This window comes from Podarcis gaigeae (assembly GCF_964106915.1).
Source record: "Podarcis gaigeae genome assembly, chromosome: 12".
NCBI lineage: Eukaryota > Metazoa > Chordata > Lepidosauria > Squamata > Lacertidae > Podarcis > Podarcis gaigeae.
This window is the reverse complement of record NC_139688.1, coordinates 8578020-8592160: the sequence shown is the minus strand read 5'-3', so window position 1 is coordinate 8592160 and position 14141 is coordinate 8578020. Positions and strand designations below refer to the sequence as shown.

General features: G+C 44.7%; 1 protein-coding gene across 2 annotated transcripts in view; it reads right to left on the bottom strand.

Annotated features, from left to right (window-relative positions):
* CRHR2 (corticotropin releasing hormone receptor 2) overlaps positions 1-14141 on the bottom strand; it is a 202056-nt gene that overhangs the window by 168068 nt on the left and 19847 nt on the right. For both annotated transcript variants that reach the window (XM_083704265.1, XM_083704266.1), the window contains one exon: positions 5468-5561. In XM_083704265.1, the coding sequence (XP_083560391.1) occupies positions 5468-5561 (94 nt within the window). Of the gene's footprint in view, positions 1-5467; positions 5562-14141 lie in introns of those variants that run through there.

Below are 14141 nucleotides of genomic sequence, written 5' to 3'. Positions count from 1 at the left end.
GAGGCCTTATCAGATGTCAAAGAGATAAACAACCACCTGACATTTAGAAGACATCTGAAGGCAGCCCTGTTTAGGGAAGCTTTTAATGTGTGACATTTTAATGTATTTTTAATCTTTGTTGGAAGCCACCCAGAGTGGCTGGGGAAACTCAGCCAGATGGGCAGAGTACAAATAATAAATTTTTATTAGTATTATTATTATTAGGGAAAGTGTGCCTTGGTTTAAGAATGGCTTTGGTTTAAGAATGAACTTCCAGAATGGATTAAGTTCATAAGCCGAGGTACCACTGTACAGGCATCTAGTTTAACCTCCTCCTCAGTGCAAAAATCCAGAGTTAGAACAGTGGTACCTCGGGTTACATACACTTCAGGTTACATACGCTTCAGGTTACAGACTCCACTAACCCAGAAATAGTACCTCCGGTTAAGAAATTGCTTTAGGATGAGAACAGAAATCATGTTCTGGCGGCAGCAGCAGGAGGCCCCATTAGCTAAAGTAGTGCTTCAGGTTAAGAACAGTTTCAGGTTAAGAATAGACCTCTGGAACGAATTAAGTACTTAACCCGAGGTACCACTGTATATCCTCAACGAATCACTGGTCAGCCTCTGGTTAAAGACCTCCTGAATTCCTCCAAGTAGCTAGTTGCATTGTCAAACTGCCCTTCTCATCAAGAATTTCCCCCTAATGTTCAACTGAAATCTGCCCTCCTGTAACTAGGGATGGATGAATCTGTCCTTTTTTGGTTCTCTCCGTTTCTCATTTTTCCGCTCTTAAAATACATTACTGCGGCAATCTGCAATTTCCCTTAAAAGCAATCAAACAAGCCACAAAATCTCCACAGTACAGTGATACCTTGGGATAAATGTGCTCCAAGTTAAGTATTTTCGGGTTGCCCTCTGCGGTGACTCAGAAGTAACAGAGCGCATTACTTCTGGGTTTCGCCCTGCGCGCATGTGCAGACAGTCAAAATGACGTCACGCGCATGCTTGGAAGCGGCGAAACGCAATCCGTGCATGCGCAGACACGCGGACGCGAGTTGCGTTCGCTTCAGGATGAGAACGGGGCTTCGGAACGGATCCCATCCACATCCCAAGGTACCACTGTAATGTTTCAGTGGCCTGCTGTGAATGTCTCCTAATAAACACAAATTTTGTATAGAAACATTTTTTGCCAACCATTTCCCCTAATGCAGTGCATCTTTGAAAGTTATGCTCACCATTACATGCATTTTACACACACATGTTGCGCACAATACATGCATCTTTGTGTACACTGCTTGGCTGGGGAACTGCATTGCAAAATTCAGAAAAAAAGCATGAATTTTGAAGGCTGGCTGCATTTGAGTCCACATATTCAAGTGGTGGCCAAACTTAGCCATCCAGCTGTTTTGGGACTACAACTCCCATCATCCCTAGCTAACGGGACTAGTGCTCAGGGATGATGGGAATTGTAGTCCCAAAATAGCTGGAGGGCCGAGTTTGGCCACCACTGGTATATTGCTTTGGAAAGTGCGAATTTGCCAAGTTTGCCTTTAAATGCAAACTAATTCAGCCATTTGCCTTCTACTAGCATACAGTAGCAGGAGGGTTTTTTTTAAAAAAAAAAAAAATCCATCAGTTGAGAACTAAACTATTGGCCAGGATTGAATGCCAACACACTTGGGAAGTTCCAATTTCATGGGCAGGGAAGCATAACAGATTTGTTTGTTGCAAACTACGTTGCAGTTTTATTGTGGTGTTCAAATCTTATTTAAGAAGACCACAAATCTGAAGCTGGGGTGGAGAGAATGAAGAAAGAAGAGCGCTTAATTTGGAAGAGAAAGCCAAACGAGAACAACAAACCACTCCGCAATGAATAGTCTTTGCATCTGGCTTGTCTGGAAGGAAAATGGAGTTGCATTTAATGAAATTAACCGATAAGAAATAAGCTGTAGCTTTGGAGCATTTAACCAATGGAATGAATAACTGTAAAGGAGGAACTCAGGAAATCAGCAATCGATTGCAGTGTTGGCGGGTGCAGACAGGGAGCAGCCCGCAGAAATGGCACTTCTGTTCAGACCCAGAAGTCAGATGAATCAGCAGATGAATTTTATTTGGAAACTGGTGATCAAAGGACAGTGCGCTCCTGGGGGCAGAAGGCCAACTTAGGGGGCGCGGGCAGGCCATCTTTAATGCCTTGCATTGGGATAAAAAAAGGTAAAGGGACCCCTGACCATTAGGTCAAGTCGCAGACGACTGGTGTTGCGGTGCTCATCTCGCTTTATTGGCCGAGGAAGCCGGCGTACAGCTTCCGGGCCATGTGGCCAGCATGACTAAGCCGCTTCTGGTGAACCAGAGCAGCGCATGGAAACGCTGTTGACCTTCCCGCCGGAGTGGTACCTATTTATCTACTTGCACTTTGATGTGCTTTCGAACTGCTAGGTTGGCAGGAGCAGGGACCGAGCAATGGGAGCTCACCCCATTGCGGCGATTCAAACCGCCGACCTTCTGATCGGCAAGCCCTAGGCTCTGTGGTTAAACCCTGCATTGGGATAACAGGAGTCAATTACCTACTGAAACCCCCTTTTCGTACACAGAGTGAGCAGCCCTTAAGCTGTCAGATCTTGGTTGGAGAGCAGACTTGTTGCAATCAGACACAGAGATGCTCATAGATGGGGAAATGGCAGAGTTGTTTCCTGCCGAAATCTATAACTTGGATAGAAAAATATCTAGTTCTAGTCTAGCTAACAAGTCTGGAGAACAACAAGGCAGCCTTCCTTGCTCCCTTGATCTCTCAGAGTGTAGCTTAATAATAGCGATGCAGTCAAACCTCAGAACTCAAATGGCTCCGCGCTCAAACATTTCAGTTCCCAAATACAAAAGCCCAGAAGTGGTTTTCAAACGTTTCGGAAGCCGAATGGTCTTCCGAAACGGATTACGTTTGAAAACCGAGGTATCACTGTAATATTATGTAATGTATTACATGTTATGTAATGTTAATGATAATGATGATGAAGATGAGAAGAAAAGAATAATTGTATGCCACCCTTCATTTATAGATCTCAGGGCAGTTCACACCATGATATTATAATAAAAGAACCACAAAACACATAGTAAAAATAAAAATAAAATAAAAATAAGAACAACAACAAACCAGTAAACCCCGCCCCCAAACACATTTAAAAAGGTAATCTTTCAAAGTCCTAGTTGTAGAGAAACATTGTAGAGAAAACATTTTCGCCTGATGCCAAAAGGTGTATAATGTATAATGAAGGTGCCAGCCAAACCTCCCTGGGGAGAATATCCACATGCCGGGAGCTGTTGGGATACTGCCAGGGAGATAAAGCCCATCATGGCCCCCACTTCGCCTCCGGACGATCCATCGATCTCCCGTAGATACAGTATCAGCAATTAGCGACACGAGCTCCAGAAAATAGCTTGCCACATTCCAGAGCTGATGCACGCTCTATCAGCAGAATTCGCACAGCGAAAGATGCACGCAGGAGAGCATTATTTAGAAGTTTATTCAGCGTTGGTCAGAACAAAGGAAAAAAACATGACTGCCTGCTTGTGTGTTCAGGCACAGAGAGAAAACGAAAACAAAGACACAACAGAAACATCCTGTGAACAGGAAATACGCAGACTCTGTGACTCACAAAGCCTGCTCCCTTTTAAGGTGGAACGGAAATATCCTAACAGGAGCCATCACAGAAAAGGCCCTTTCTGGCGTTACCACCCTCCAGATTTCTCACACAAAGGGGCCTCAGATGATGATTGCAGGGTCCTGGTTTGTTCATCTGGAGAGAGGCGGTCCTTGAGGTATTGCGGTCCTGAGCTGTTTAAGGTTTTGTAAGTCAAAGCCAGCACTTTGAATTGGGCCCGGAAACTAAATGGCAGTCAGTTAAAGATGATCTCTCAGCTTGAGGTCTGAGAGGAAAGTGTGAGGAGGAGGAGGGAGTTGTAAACAGAAATGTAGGGAAATAGATAAATGATATAAACATTATAGTGGAATGCATTAAAAAGGATATAAAACAAAACTGTGTGATAATACCATGACAACAGAAAAAGCATAACAAGAAAGATTGGAAGTTGTTTTTTTTTTTTGCAAAAAAAAAAAAATATTATTTGATAGATATAATGTTGTATAAATCTTTGATCTTTTTTCTTCTTTTTTCTTTTTATCATTTTTCTGTCTTTGTTTCAAAAAAATTCTTTCCCCCCATTTTTTTGTATTTAAATCTGAAATACTTACCTTCGTTGTATGATTGTATCGTATTTTAAATCAATAAATATTTAATAAAATAAGAAAAGAAAAAAGAAGTCAAGGGAATTTAAGATTGGAAAATGAGAGAGAAACCAAGATTGACAGATTTGCCCATCCCTAAAAGTGACATGCACTTTCTGCTTTGACGGGACACACATAATATGGGTCCCCTTCCTCCAAGAGAAATATTCCCCTTTACGGTCATGCAAGGTGGCTTCTGAAGGTGTTCCCAGACTATTTTCAGGCACCACCAAATTCAGAGTTTGTGCAATTAGAGCTGATTTGCAGCTTCTGTGCCACAAACCTTGGGTGGATCGAGACCGGGGGGGGGGGGACCCTATAAATAAGTCAAAAATTAGATTGTTTTAACAAAAGAAAAAAATCTCTATTGAAAATCGTGTTTTAAAATTTCTTGCTCTCTGGCACCCCCTGGTGTTGCATGATTATAGTGCATTCAAATCGCTGTTTCTTTACTAATGTAGCTGAGTCCTCTGTCCTTGCCCACAAACTGGTCTTTCTGAGATAAGGAAACTGTCATAAAAGCCACTGGGAATGGGATGACGCTTGCTGGATGCAACATCGTATAACCTCCCCAGAAACAAATCAGAACGATTGCTCAGCAGCTAGCCGACGTCATTTAACCTCCCTGCAAACTTTGCACAAACATATAGGGATCAAATATTCAGTAAAACAGGTCATCTGGAAGTAGGGGAAGGAGAAGAAATTTTATTCAGTGCACATTTAAATCCAAATCTATCAAATTTGCCCTTTACAAAAGAATGTGAGAATTAGCAGGGGAAAGCGAAAACAGAATATAAAAATGCATTATATTGGGAAAGATTGATTGCAAAAATGCTTACATTAGTCAAGGCTGCATATAAAATGTGTTTACTAGGAGAATTTTAGCCCTACAATGCTTATAAATTTGCATGAGTTGCTTAAAAGAAAAAGGAAATCAGATTGCTGCAAAATGTGGACAGCTGGATTTATGATTGGTTAAATGAGAATCGAAACGGAGTCCACAGACAAGGGTAAGAAGGCATCAGCCCTAACCCATTGCATGTCTCTAATACTTGATATTTAGAGGTAATATGGCTCTGAATATGCAGGTTCCATATCCCACAACCAACTGAAATACCTCTCTGCCGCAAATTTCCATTTTTTAAGTTGTCTAAGCCAGTGGGCATTCCTTACTAATTAGACACTATCTCAAGGTCATTATTACCTGTCAAATTGTGATGGGAGGACCATTCTTCACAGTACCTCTCCAGCAGAGTGGAGAAGGGCAGGCTTGCGGAAGAATCACAGTGCAGAATCAGCTGAGAAGAAGGAAGGAGACAAGAAGATTTGTTAGTAGGGAAACTAGAGGGAGGAAGAAGAGAAAACACAGGATTTGTTAGGGGAAGAAGTGTTGTAGAATCAGAGATTAGAGCTGGGGCAGACTGGAGATAATCTAAATCAAACCAATGGGTGTCTGGTGGTTGGGCGGTGGCCCCCCTGCCAATTAATAATAATCCCCAGATCCCCAGCTTTCGTTTTTAAAAGATTGTAAGTTTCTAGCCCTTCTAGAAACGGAAATATGACACAAAATGTACTGGTACTATTACATTTCCCCAATAAATTAGCCTTTCAGTGTCTTACTCTGGGGAGAAAGTTAGGTGGACACTCATTGCCCAACCTGTCTTCCAAGGTGCTCAAGGTCATAACTCTACCTCCTCCCCATTTCATCCTCACAACAACCCTGTGAGGTAGGTTAGGTTGAGAGTGAGTGAGCAGCCCAAGGTCAACCAGGGAACTTTGTGGCTGAGTACAGGTAGGTGTACCTAGGTAGATTTTATTTTCTTGGGCTCCATGATCACTGCAGATGGTGACAGCAGTCACAAAATTAAAAGACACCTGCTTCTTGGGAGAAAAGCAATTTCAAACCTAGACAGCATCTTAAAAAGCAGAGACATCACCTTGCCAACAAAGGTCCGTATAGTTAAAGCTATGGTTTCCCCAGTAGTGATGTATGGAAGTGAGAGCTGGACCATAAAGAAGGCTGATTGCCAAAGAATGGATGCTTTTGGATTCTGGTGCTGGGGGAGACTCTTGAGAGTCCCATGGACTGCAAGAAGATCAAATTCTCCATTCTTAAGGAAATCAGCCCTGAGTGCTCACTGGAAGGACAGATCCTGAAGCTGAGGCTCCAAGACTTTGGCCACCTCATGAGAAGAGAAGACTCCCTGGAAAAGACCCTGATGTTGGGAAAGATGGAGGCCACAAGGAGAAGGGGACGACAGAGGACGAGATGGTTGGACAGTGTTCTCGAAGCTACTAGCATGAGTTTGACCAACTGCGGGAGGCAGTGGAAGACAGGAGTGCCTGGCGTGCTCTGGTCCATGGGGTCACGAAGAGTCAGACATGACTAATCGACTAAACAACAACAACAGGTAGGTGGCACTCATCCTTCTTCTGATAGGAAATGTTCTGAAGGAGGGAGGAGACCAAAAATAGGGGGTCAAGGAGGGTCTATTTGAGGGTTTGAGAAATGTCCCTAATTTCACCTGAGGCATGTTAGAGGGTATGTTATATGTCTTTCTACACTTTCCAAATCATTCTCCCATCACTTCCTAACTAGGGTTGCCATATTTTGAGGAACAAGAAAGAGGACACATTTGCTGACTTCATACTTCTAAGATTGTCTTCCATAAACACGGTTTTAACAATGAGTCCTTAAGTGACTATGGAGGCCAATTCTGGATCCACACGTCCTTCCACAGTGGAGACATTGGTTTCCGGGCGGGAGTTGATCGCGGTGAAGGTTTGACAAGTGTGCCTTCCTCTTAGCACGTTTCTCCCTTGCATCCTGAGTTTGAGCATCTTCGAAGTGCAAGACACCTTTGGCAAAGGCTGTTCTCCAACTGGAGCGCTCGCAGGCAGGCCAGTGTCTCCCATTTGTTGGTGTTAATACTACATTTTTTAAAAAAGATCTGCCTTGAGAGAGTCTTTGAACCTCTTTTGTTGACCGCAGGCATTATGCTTTCCATTTTTAAGTTCGGAATACAGTTGTTGCTTTGGAGGACGATAATCAGGCATCCACACAACAAGGCCAGCACACACACATACACACTCCCTGCTGCCAGCTAAGCCCAAGAAAAAGGCATAGGGATTTGGCTCCAGGCTGTGGAGCTACCACAGCCCAGGGCCAGTTAAAGGATCCACCAGCCCGGCGCTGGTTTGGGAGTGAGCTAGGGGAACACTGGTGCTGGCTCAGCTGGGGAGCGTCCCAGGCACACGCCTGCCCAAACAAAGAACAAAACAAACCCCCCCACTCATTTCTTGAAAATTATAAACATCCGCCTGAGTGGAGATGTTGGACCTTGAAAGGAGGACAGGCCCGGGAAACCCCGGACATATGGCAATCCTATCTAACCACAAAGTGGCCTTTACGAAAACAAGGTGGATTTGTGGCACTTGGGTGGCAGAATGCTTTTGTAGACCTACATTTCCAGTACGCATCTGAATCCCTCCTGCAAATCACCGACAGTCTGGAGACGAGAAGTCATAGAGTTCAGTGTTCCTCGTTGCAGAATGCATAGCTGGCTGTCATTCACCAGAGGCTAGACACTGTGAATGCCAACGCTGCTGCTCTTCTGCAATTTCATATTTAGTTTTTCATCAGCGACATCTGGCACATGCTTGAAACCTTCTGGGCTTAGTCTCCAAACAATGAAGGATTCCTTCATGCATGAGTCAGTGGGCAATTTAAGGCGTTCACCCGATGCACAAGGTGGAGGAACAGCGACTAATTTTGTGCTCTGAATTATGGTCCACCGAAAGCTCTCGCTGGAGCTAGCCTTGGGAACAATTCAAGGCACCGTCCAGTTCTGCCTATAAAATTATACATCTGAGATGAACAGAGATCAATTGCTATGTTGCAGGGCAATTACGGGACGATCAGACGCTCCCTCATATGAAATTACACGATGCTGCCAACAGAAATTTGGGGCAGACAAAAAAAAAAGCACTTATTCACATAATGCCAGATGAAAGGATGGAATTTGATGCCGCCAGAAATGGCCGCTGGCTTAGGACCAAAGCAGACAAGATGATGGACAACTGAGGTCCCTCTTTCTCTAATTAAGTGTTTGTGCATGCTATATCCAATTTGCATGTTTAATTTGGGTTTTAAGCCCTAATGAAATATATAGTTGTGGCAGAGGAGTGGAAGGGAGAAGAGATGCGCATAAAGAACCTGCATGTCTCCATCTATGCATTTAAATCACTATGATATCATTTTAACAGCCCTGATCTCCCCTAAAGGATTCTGGGAATTGTGGTTTGTTAAGGGTGCGGACAGACCTCAATTCCATTCCCCAAACTATACTTCCCAGAGTCCCCTGGGAAATGTGTGGGGAGTGTTGTTTTGTTTTTTGTGAGGGGTGTTGTTGTTTTGTTTTGTTTTGGTGTTATTGTGTTATGCATTTAGTTGTTTTTTTATACTGTAAATGGCTCTGTGATGAAGGGGAGTATCTAAATTTAATAAATAATAATAATAATAATAATAATAATAATAATAATAATAATAATAGCAGCCATGGCTTCCTCCAAAGAATTCTGGAAGCTGCAGTTTGTCAAGGATGCTGAGCATTGTTTTAAGAGGAGCCCACTCCCCTCAGAGACAGGGCACAATTTAGTGGGGGGTCAGGGCCAGACTTGTGTGGGGGGCATCATGCATGTGACATCATGTGCACACGATGGCGGCCCTTAATGTTGGGCGCAACTTGGCACTCCTGCTCAGAGAACTGCCATTCCCAGAATTCCCTGCGAAGAAGGCTTGGTTGTTAAGCCACTCAGAATTGTAGCTCTGTGAGGGAAAATGGCTCTCAGCACCTTAAACAGACTGCAGCTCCCAGAATCCTTTGAGGGAAGCCATAGCTGCTAGCAAGGCTGTTCTTACTCCTTAATAACTGTTGATATATATTATCGCTGTGCTGTGTATTTTGGGTCTATGGAGCACAATAAAGCTGTGTGTGTGTGTGTGAGAGAGAGAGAGAGAGAGAGAGAGAGAGAGAGAGAGGGAGAGGGAGAGAGGGAGAGAGGGAGAGAGGGAGAGAGAGAGAGAGAGAGAGAGAGATATTAAAGTGGCATAACAGTGCTCTAAATGTGTGGTGTGGACATGGCCCTTGTCAACCACCTCGGATGCCATGACAGCAAATGGGTGTGGGAATGTTTAAGGTGGGAGGAGAGGATATACTGTTTATTAACATGCTTCCTAACCTGCGCTAGCAAGTTTCTTTACTTAGTAGTTATATTCCCCTTCTAACATGCACAGCAGATAGCTGGTTGCAGGCTAGTGTGAGCCTCTCACTATTATACAATTCAGTCTGTCTCAGATTGAATTGTACGTTCCTGATAAGTTCCCTTGAATCTCTCTTAAAAAGAATAAAGATGCCACAATCTTATTCAAAGTCAATAAAATACGTTTACTCACATCAGTTCATAGTTACACATTTGTAACTAAGGCAGACAAATATGTACAGTACATGTGGATCTACTCCATATGGGGGAATAATCCAGTGCTTACGCTGGCTGAGAGCTAGCAGAGCAGTTCTAGCTAAAAGCTGGTCAAACTAAGAAGGAAGTCAAAAAGAAAGAAGTGTGCTGCATGACTTGCCCTTTTGTTACCTGGACAGGTAAGCTCACACCTTCTACCACATGCAAAAGGAAGGATGCTCCAGCCAGGAGGAACAGGATGTTTCGACTGGCTGCACCAAACATTCCTTCGCATGTCTTCTCTAGCAATTCAAGGAATGTTGTACTTGACTGCCTCTCATGGGTCACATCCCATGTAATGTAATAAATGGGGAATTGCAGCCCTCAAAGTGAAAAGGGTTCTCTACCCCCAACTTGACTCAAATCATAAACAACTTTTTAGAGTTCTAGGCAAAGCGTCCGTTCCCACCACCTGCCTCATAAATGGAGATTTCAGAGTCTGACTCCTGGTTCCTTAATCTTTCACTTCTCAATGAGCTGTTAAAAAATAATAATGAGGTATCTTGCCAGCGAGTTGAGGGGAGTACGAACTCTATCCAACACTTCTATTTGTGATATCAAAAGCCGCTTTGGATAATCCTTTGAGGTATTTACGGTGGTAGAGAGGCAAATGAGATGTCAGATTAAAGCACAGGTTTGCAGAAAGCAGTGCTTTTTGCCACTTCGCCCTCAAAAGGAAGGGAGACAGGGACACAAATACAGGCCGAGTTTTTAAAATAATCCATAGCTAGGTGCTATGATCGGCTGCGAGAGGTTTGCCTTTGCAATATTAGAAATTAGACTTCAGTGGTGTTACGGAATATTCACAAGCATCTCAACAGCTCTGTAGCTTGAAAGAGGAACCATGCTGCTACCCAAGAACCAGTGCAAGTGAGTACAATTGGTGGAAAGGGGTGAAGCAGGGAAGGGAACAGGCAGGACTGTTGAAGCGTCACTAAACTGTCAGCAGTGAATACTATGGCAGCTGAAAAAGAAGGAAATTTGAGTCACTGAGGCCTCCTTTATTGGCTCTGCCAGGACCAAATGCCCTTTGGATCCTCCTCTCTCTCTGCATGTTGACAAACGTAGAAATACAACATCCCATAACTTCCTCCACTGGGGTCTGTTAAACATGGCTGCACCAGAGGCCTTGGCGAGACCAGCACATCCCTTTCCATCAAATTGACCACTTGCATCCTCCTTCTTGCACCACAACCGCTGAACAACCTTCTGCAATAGCCACCCCGCCTGGGCATTACGAAACCTTGTGGAAAAGTTGGAACCTGAAGTTGCTTGTTTTCCTCCTCCCTCCCCATTCCTTTTTCCTTTTGTATCACAGAAGGCCGGATACTTCTTTCCTTATCTTTGAGGGGGTTCTACTTCTCTGTAACATCTGAGTCTGGGACAGGCCGTAAATGATCTTTACACTTTTCTGGTGGTGGATGAGGACCAGGAAGCTGAGCTTGAACCCTGGGAAGACAGAGACACAGGGGGTTGGTAGCCAGCGTGTTGCAGGTTCTGGATGAGGCCGTACTCCCTTCAAAATAACAGATTTGAAGGTTCTGTCTTTGTTGCTGGAGGCTCAAGTACACACAGTGGTTAGGAATGACATTCACCAGCTTCGGCCGGTATGCCAGCTTCAGCTGTTCTTGGACAGGGGTAGCCTGGGCACAGCGATTAATGAAGTGGCAAACTCAAGACTTAATGATTGAATCATAGAATCATAGAATCATAGAATCATAGAGTTGGAAGAGACCACAAGGGCCATCGAGTCCAACCCCCTGCCAAGCAGGAAACACCATCAGAGCACTCCTGACATATGGTTGTCAAGCCTCTGCTTAAAGACCTCCAAAGAAGGAGACTCCACCACACTCCTTGGCAGCAAATTCCACTGTCAAACAGCTCTTACTGTCAGGAAGTTCTTCCTAATGTTTAGGTGGAATCTTCTTTCTTGTAGTTTGGATCCATTGCTCCGTGTCCGCTTCTCTGGAGCAGCAGAAAACAACCTTTCTCCCTCCTCTATGTGACATCCTTTTATATATTTGAACATGGCTATCATATCACCCCTTAACCTCCTCTTCTCCAGGCTAAACATGCCCAGCTCCCTTAGCCGTTCCTCATAAGGCATCGTTTCCAGGCCTTTGATCATTTTGGTTGCCCTCCTCTGGACACGTTCCAGTTTGTCAGTGTCCTTCTTGAACTGTGGTGCCCAGAACTGGACACAGTACTCCAGGTGAGGTCTGACCAGAGCAGAATACAGTGGCACTATTACTTCCCTTGATCTAGATGCTATACTCCTACTGATGCGGCCCAGAATTGCATTGGCTTTTTTAGCTGCCGCGTCACACTGTTGGCTCATGTCAAGTTTGTGGTCGACCAAGACTCCTAGATCCTTTTCACATGTACTGCTCTCAAGCCAGGTGTCACCCATCTTGTATTTGTGCCTATCATTTTTTTGCCCAAGTGCAATACTTTACATTTCTAATGAGCACTATGTGAGGCGACCATTGGTTCTTTCCCAGAAGCTCCAGCTGGTGCAAAATGTTGCAACTAAACTGCTGATGGGGACAGACAGTTCTCAGCACATAGCTCCAGTGATCAAAAGGCTGCACTAGCTGCCCATATGCTACCAGATCAGGTTCAAACTTCTTGTATGAATTTACAAGGCGCTAACAATTTCATAGAATCATAGAGTTGGTAGGGACCCCGAGGGTCATCTAGTCCAACCCCCTGCAATGCAGGAAAACTCAGCTAAAGTATCCATGACAGATGGCCACCCAACCTCTGCTTAAAAACCTCTAAGGAAGGAAAGTCCACCACATTCCGAGGGAGTCCGTTCCACAGCTGAGCAGCTCTTACTGTCCGAACGTTTTTTCCCAAATGTTAAGTTGGTATATCCTTTCTTGCAACTTGAAGCCATTGGTTTGAGTCCTACTCTCCAGAGCAGGAGAAAACTAGCTTGCTTCATCTTCCATGCAACAGTGTCACGGTCCAGTCTATGGGCGATCAAAGTCCCCGCTGAGGACGTCGGGACCGGGGGCAAGATGGCGGGGTGGGAGCAGGAACGAGACTCCAGGAGCCAAGAGTCCGAGGGTCAGAGAGCTGGAAGTCATGAAGTCAAGGGTCCGAGGGTCAGGAAGCAAGGAGTCACAAAGTCAAGGGTCTGAGGATCAAGAAGCAGGGAGTCAAGAAGCCAAGGTCCGAGAATCAGGAAGCAAGAAGCCAAACGCAGCAAAGCAAGAAGCGTGTTGCTGTGGCAAAGAGCCAAAGGGAAATGCTGCCCTTATATCCCTTCCCAGCTCTTGCCACCAGGTGCTGTGAGTTACCAATAGGCCTCACCTGTGTGGCTGTGCCTTGCCTCTTCAGAACAAACTTAGGAAGGCCCCAGCCCTGTGAAGTCCTACTGGTCACAGGGCCTGGCTCCTGCATGCATTCCTGACAAACAGCCCTTAAGATATTTGAAGATGGCTATCATCTCCTCTCAGTCTCCTCTTTTCCAGGCTCAACATCCACAGCTCCTTCAACCATTCCTCATAATGCTTGGTTTCCAGACCCTGGATCATCTTGGTTGCCCTCCTCTGCTCACGTTCCAGCTTGTCAACATCTCTCTTAAATTGTGGTGCCCAGAATTGTACACAGTATTCCAAGTGTGGTCTGACCAAGGCAGAATAGAGTGGTACTTTTACTGCCCTTGATCTGGACACTGTGTTGAATTTGGGTCCATGATACCTCAAGGACCATCTGATCCCTTATAGCCATGCTTGGTCACTGAACTTTTCAAAGGGGACACTGTCTGAGGTCCTCCTTGGCTCGAATGCATGACACAAATGCACCAGGATCTGTATGTTCACTATGGTGGGTCGTTTTGTGGAACTTGTTTTCCAGTTGAGGTCAGACAAAGTCAGACAGGTCCCTCTCCCTGCAGAACTTTCAAGACCTACTGAAGACTTTTAAAAATGTTCCCGTTGACTTTTAAATGGAATCCCTACAGTTTCAACTCATTTTTAGTCTTACTGTACTGAGTCTCTCATACACTGCTTCGGGACGACTGTGATCAAGCTGTGTACAAAATGTTGAAATAAATAATAAAGAAATCTGCATATATATTTTTTTAAAAATCAAGAATAATCAGTGGCGTGTGATCCGTGGACTAGGGGACTAAGCTAATCCCCTAAATGTTCCGAGAGCCAGTGTGGTGTAGTGGTTAAGAGCGGTAGACTCGTAATCTGGGGAACTGGGTTCGCATCTCCGCTCCTCCACATGCAGCTGCTGGGTGACCTTGGGCTAGTCATGCTTCTTTGAAGTCTCTCAGCCCCACTCACCTCACAGAGTGTTTGTTGTGGGGGAGGAAGGGAAAGGAGAATGTTAGCCGCTTTGAGACT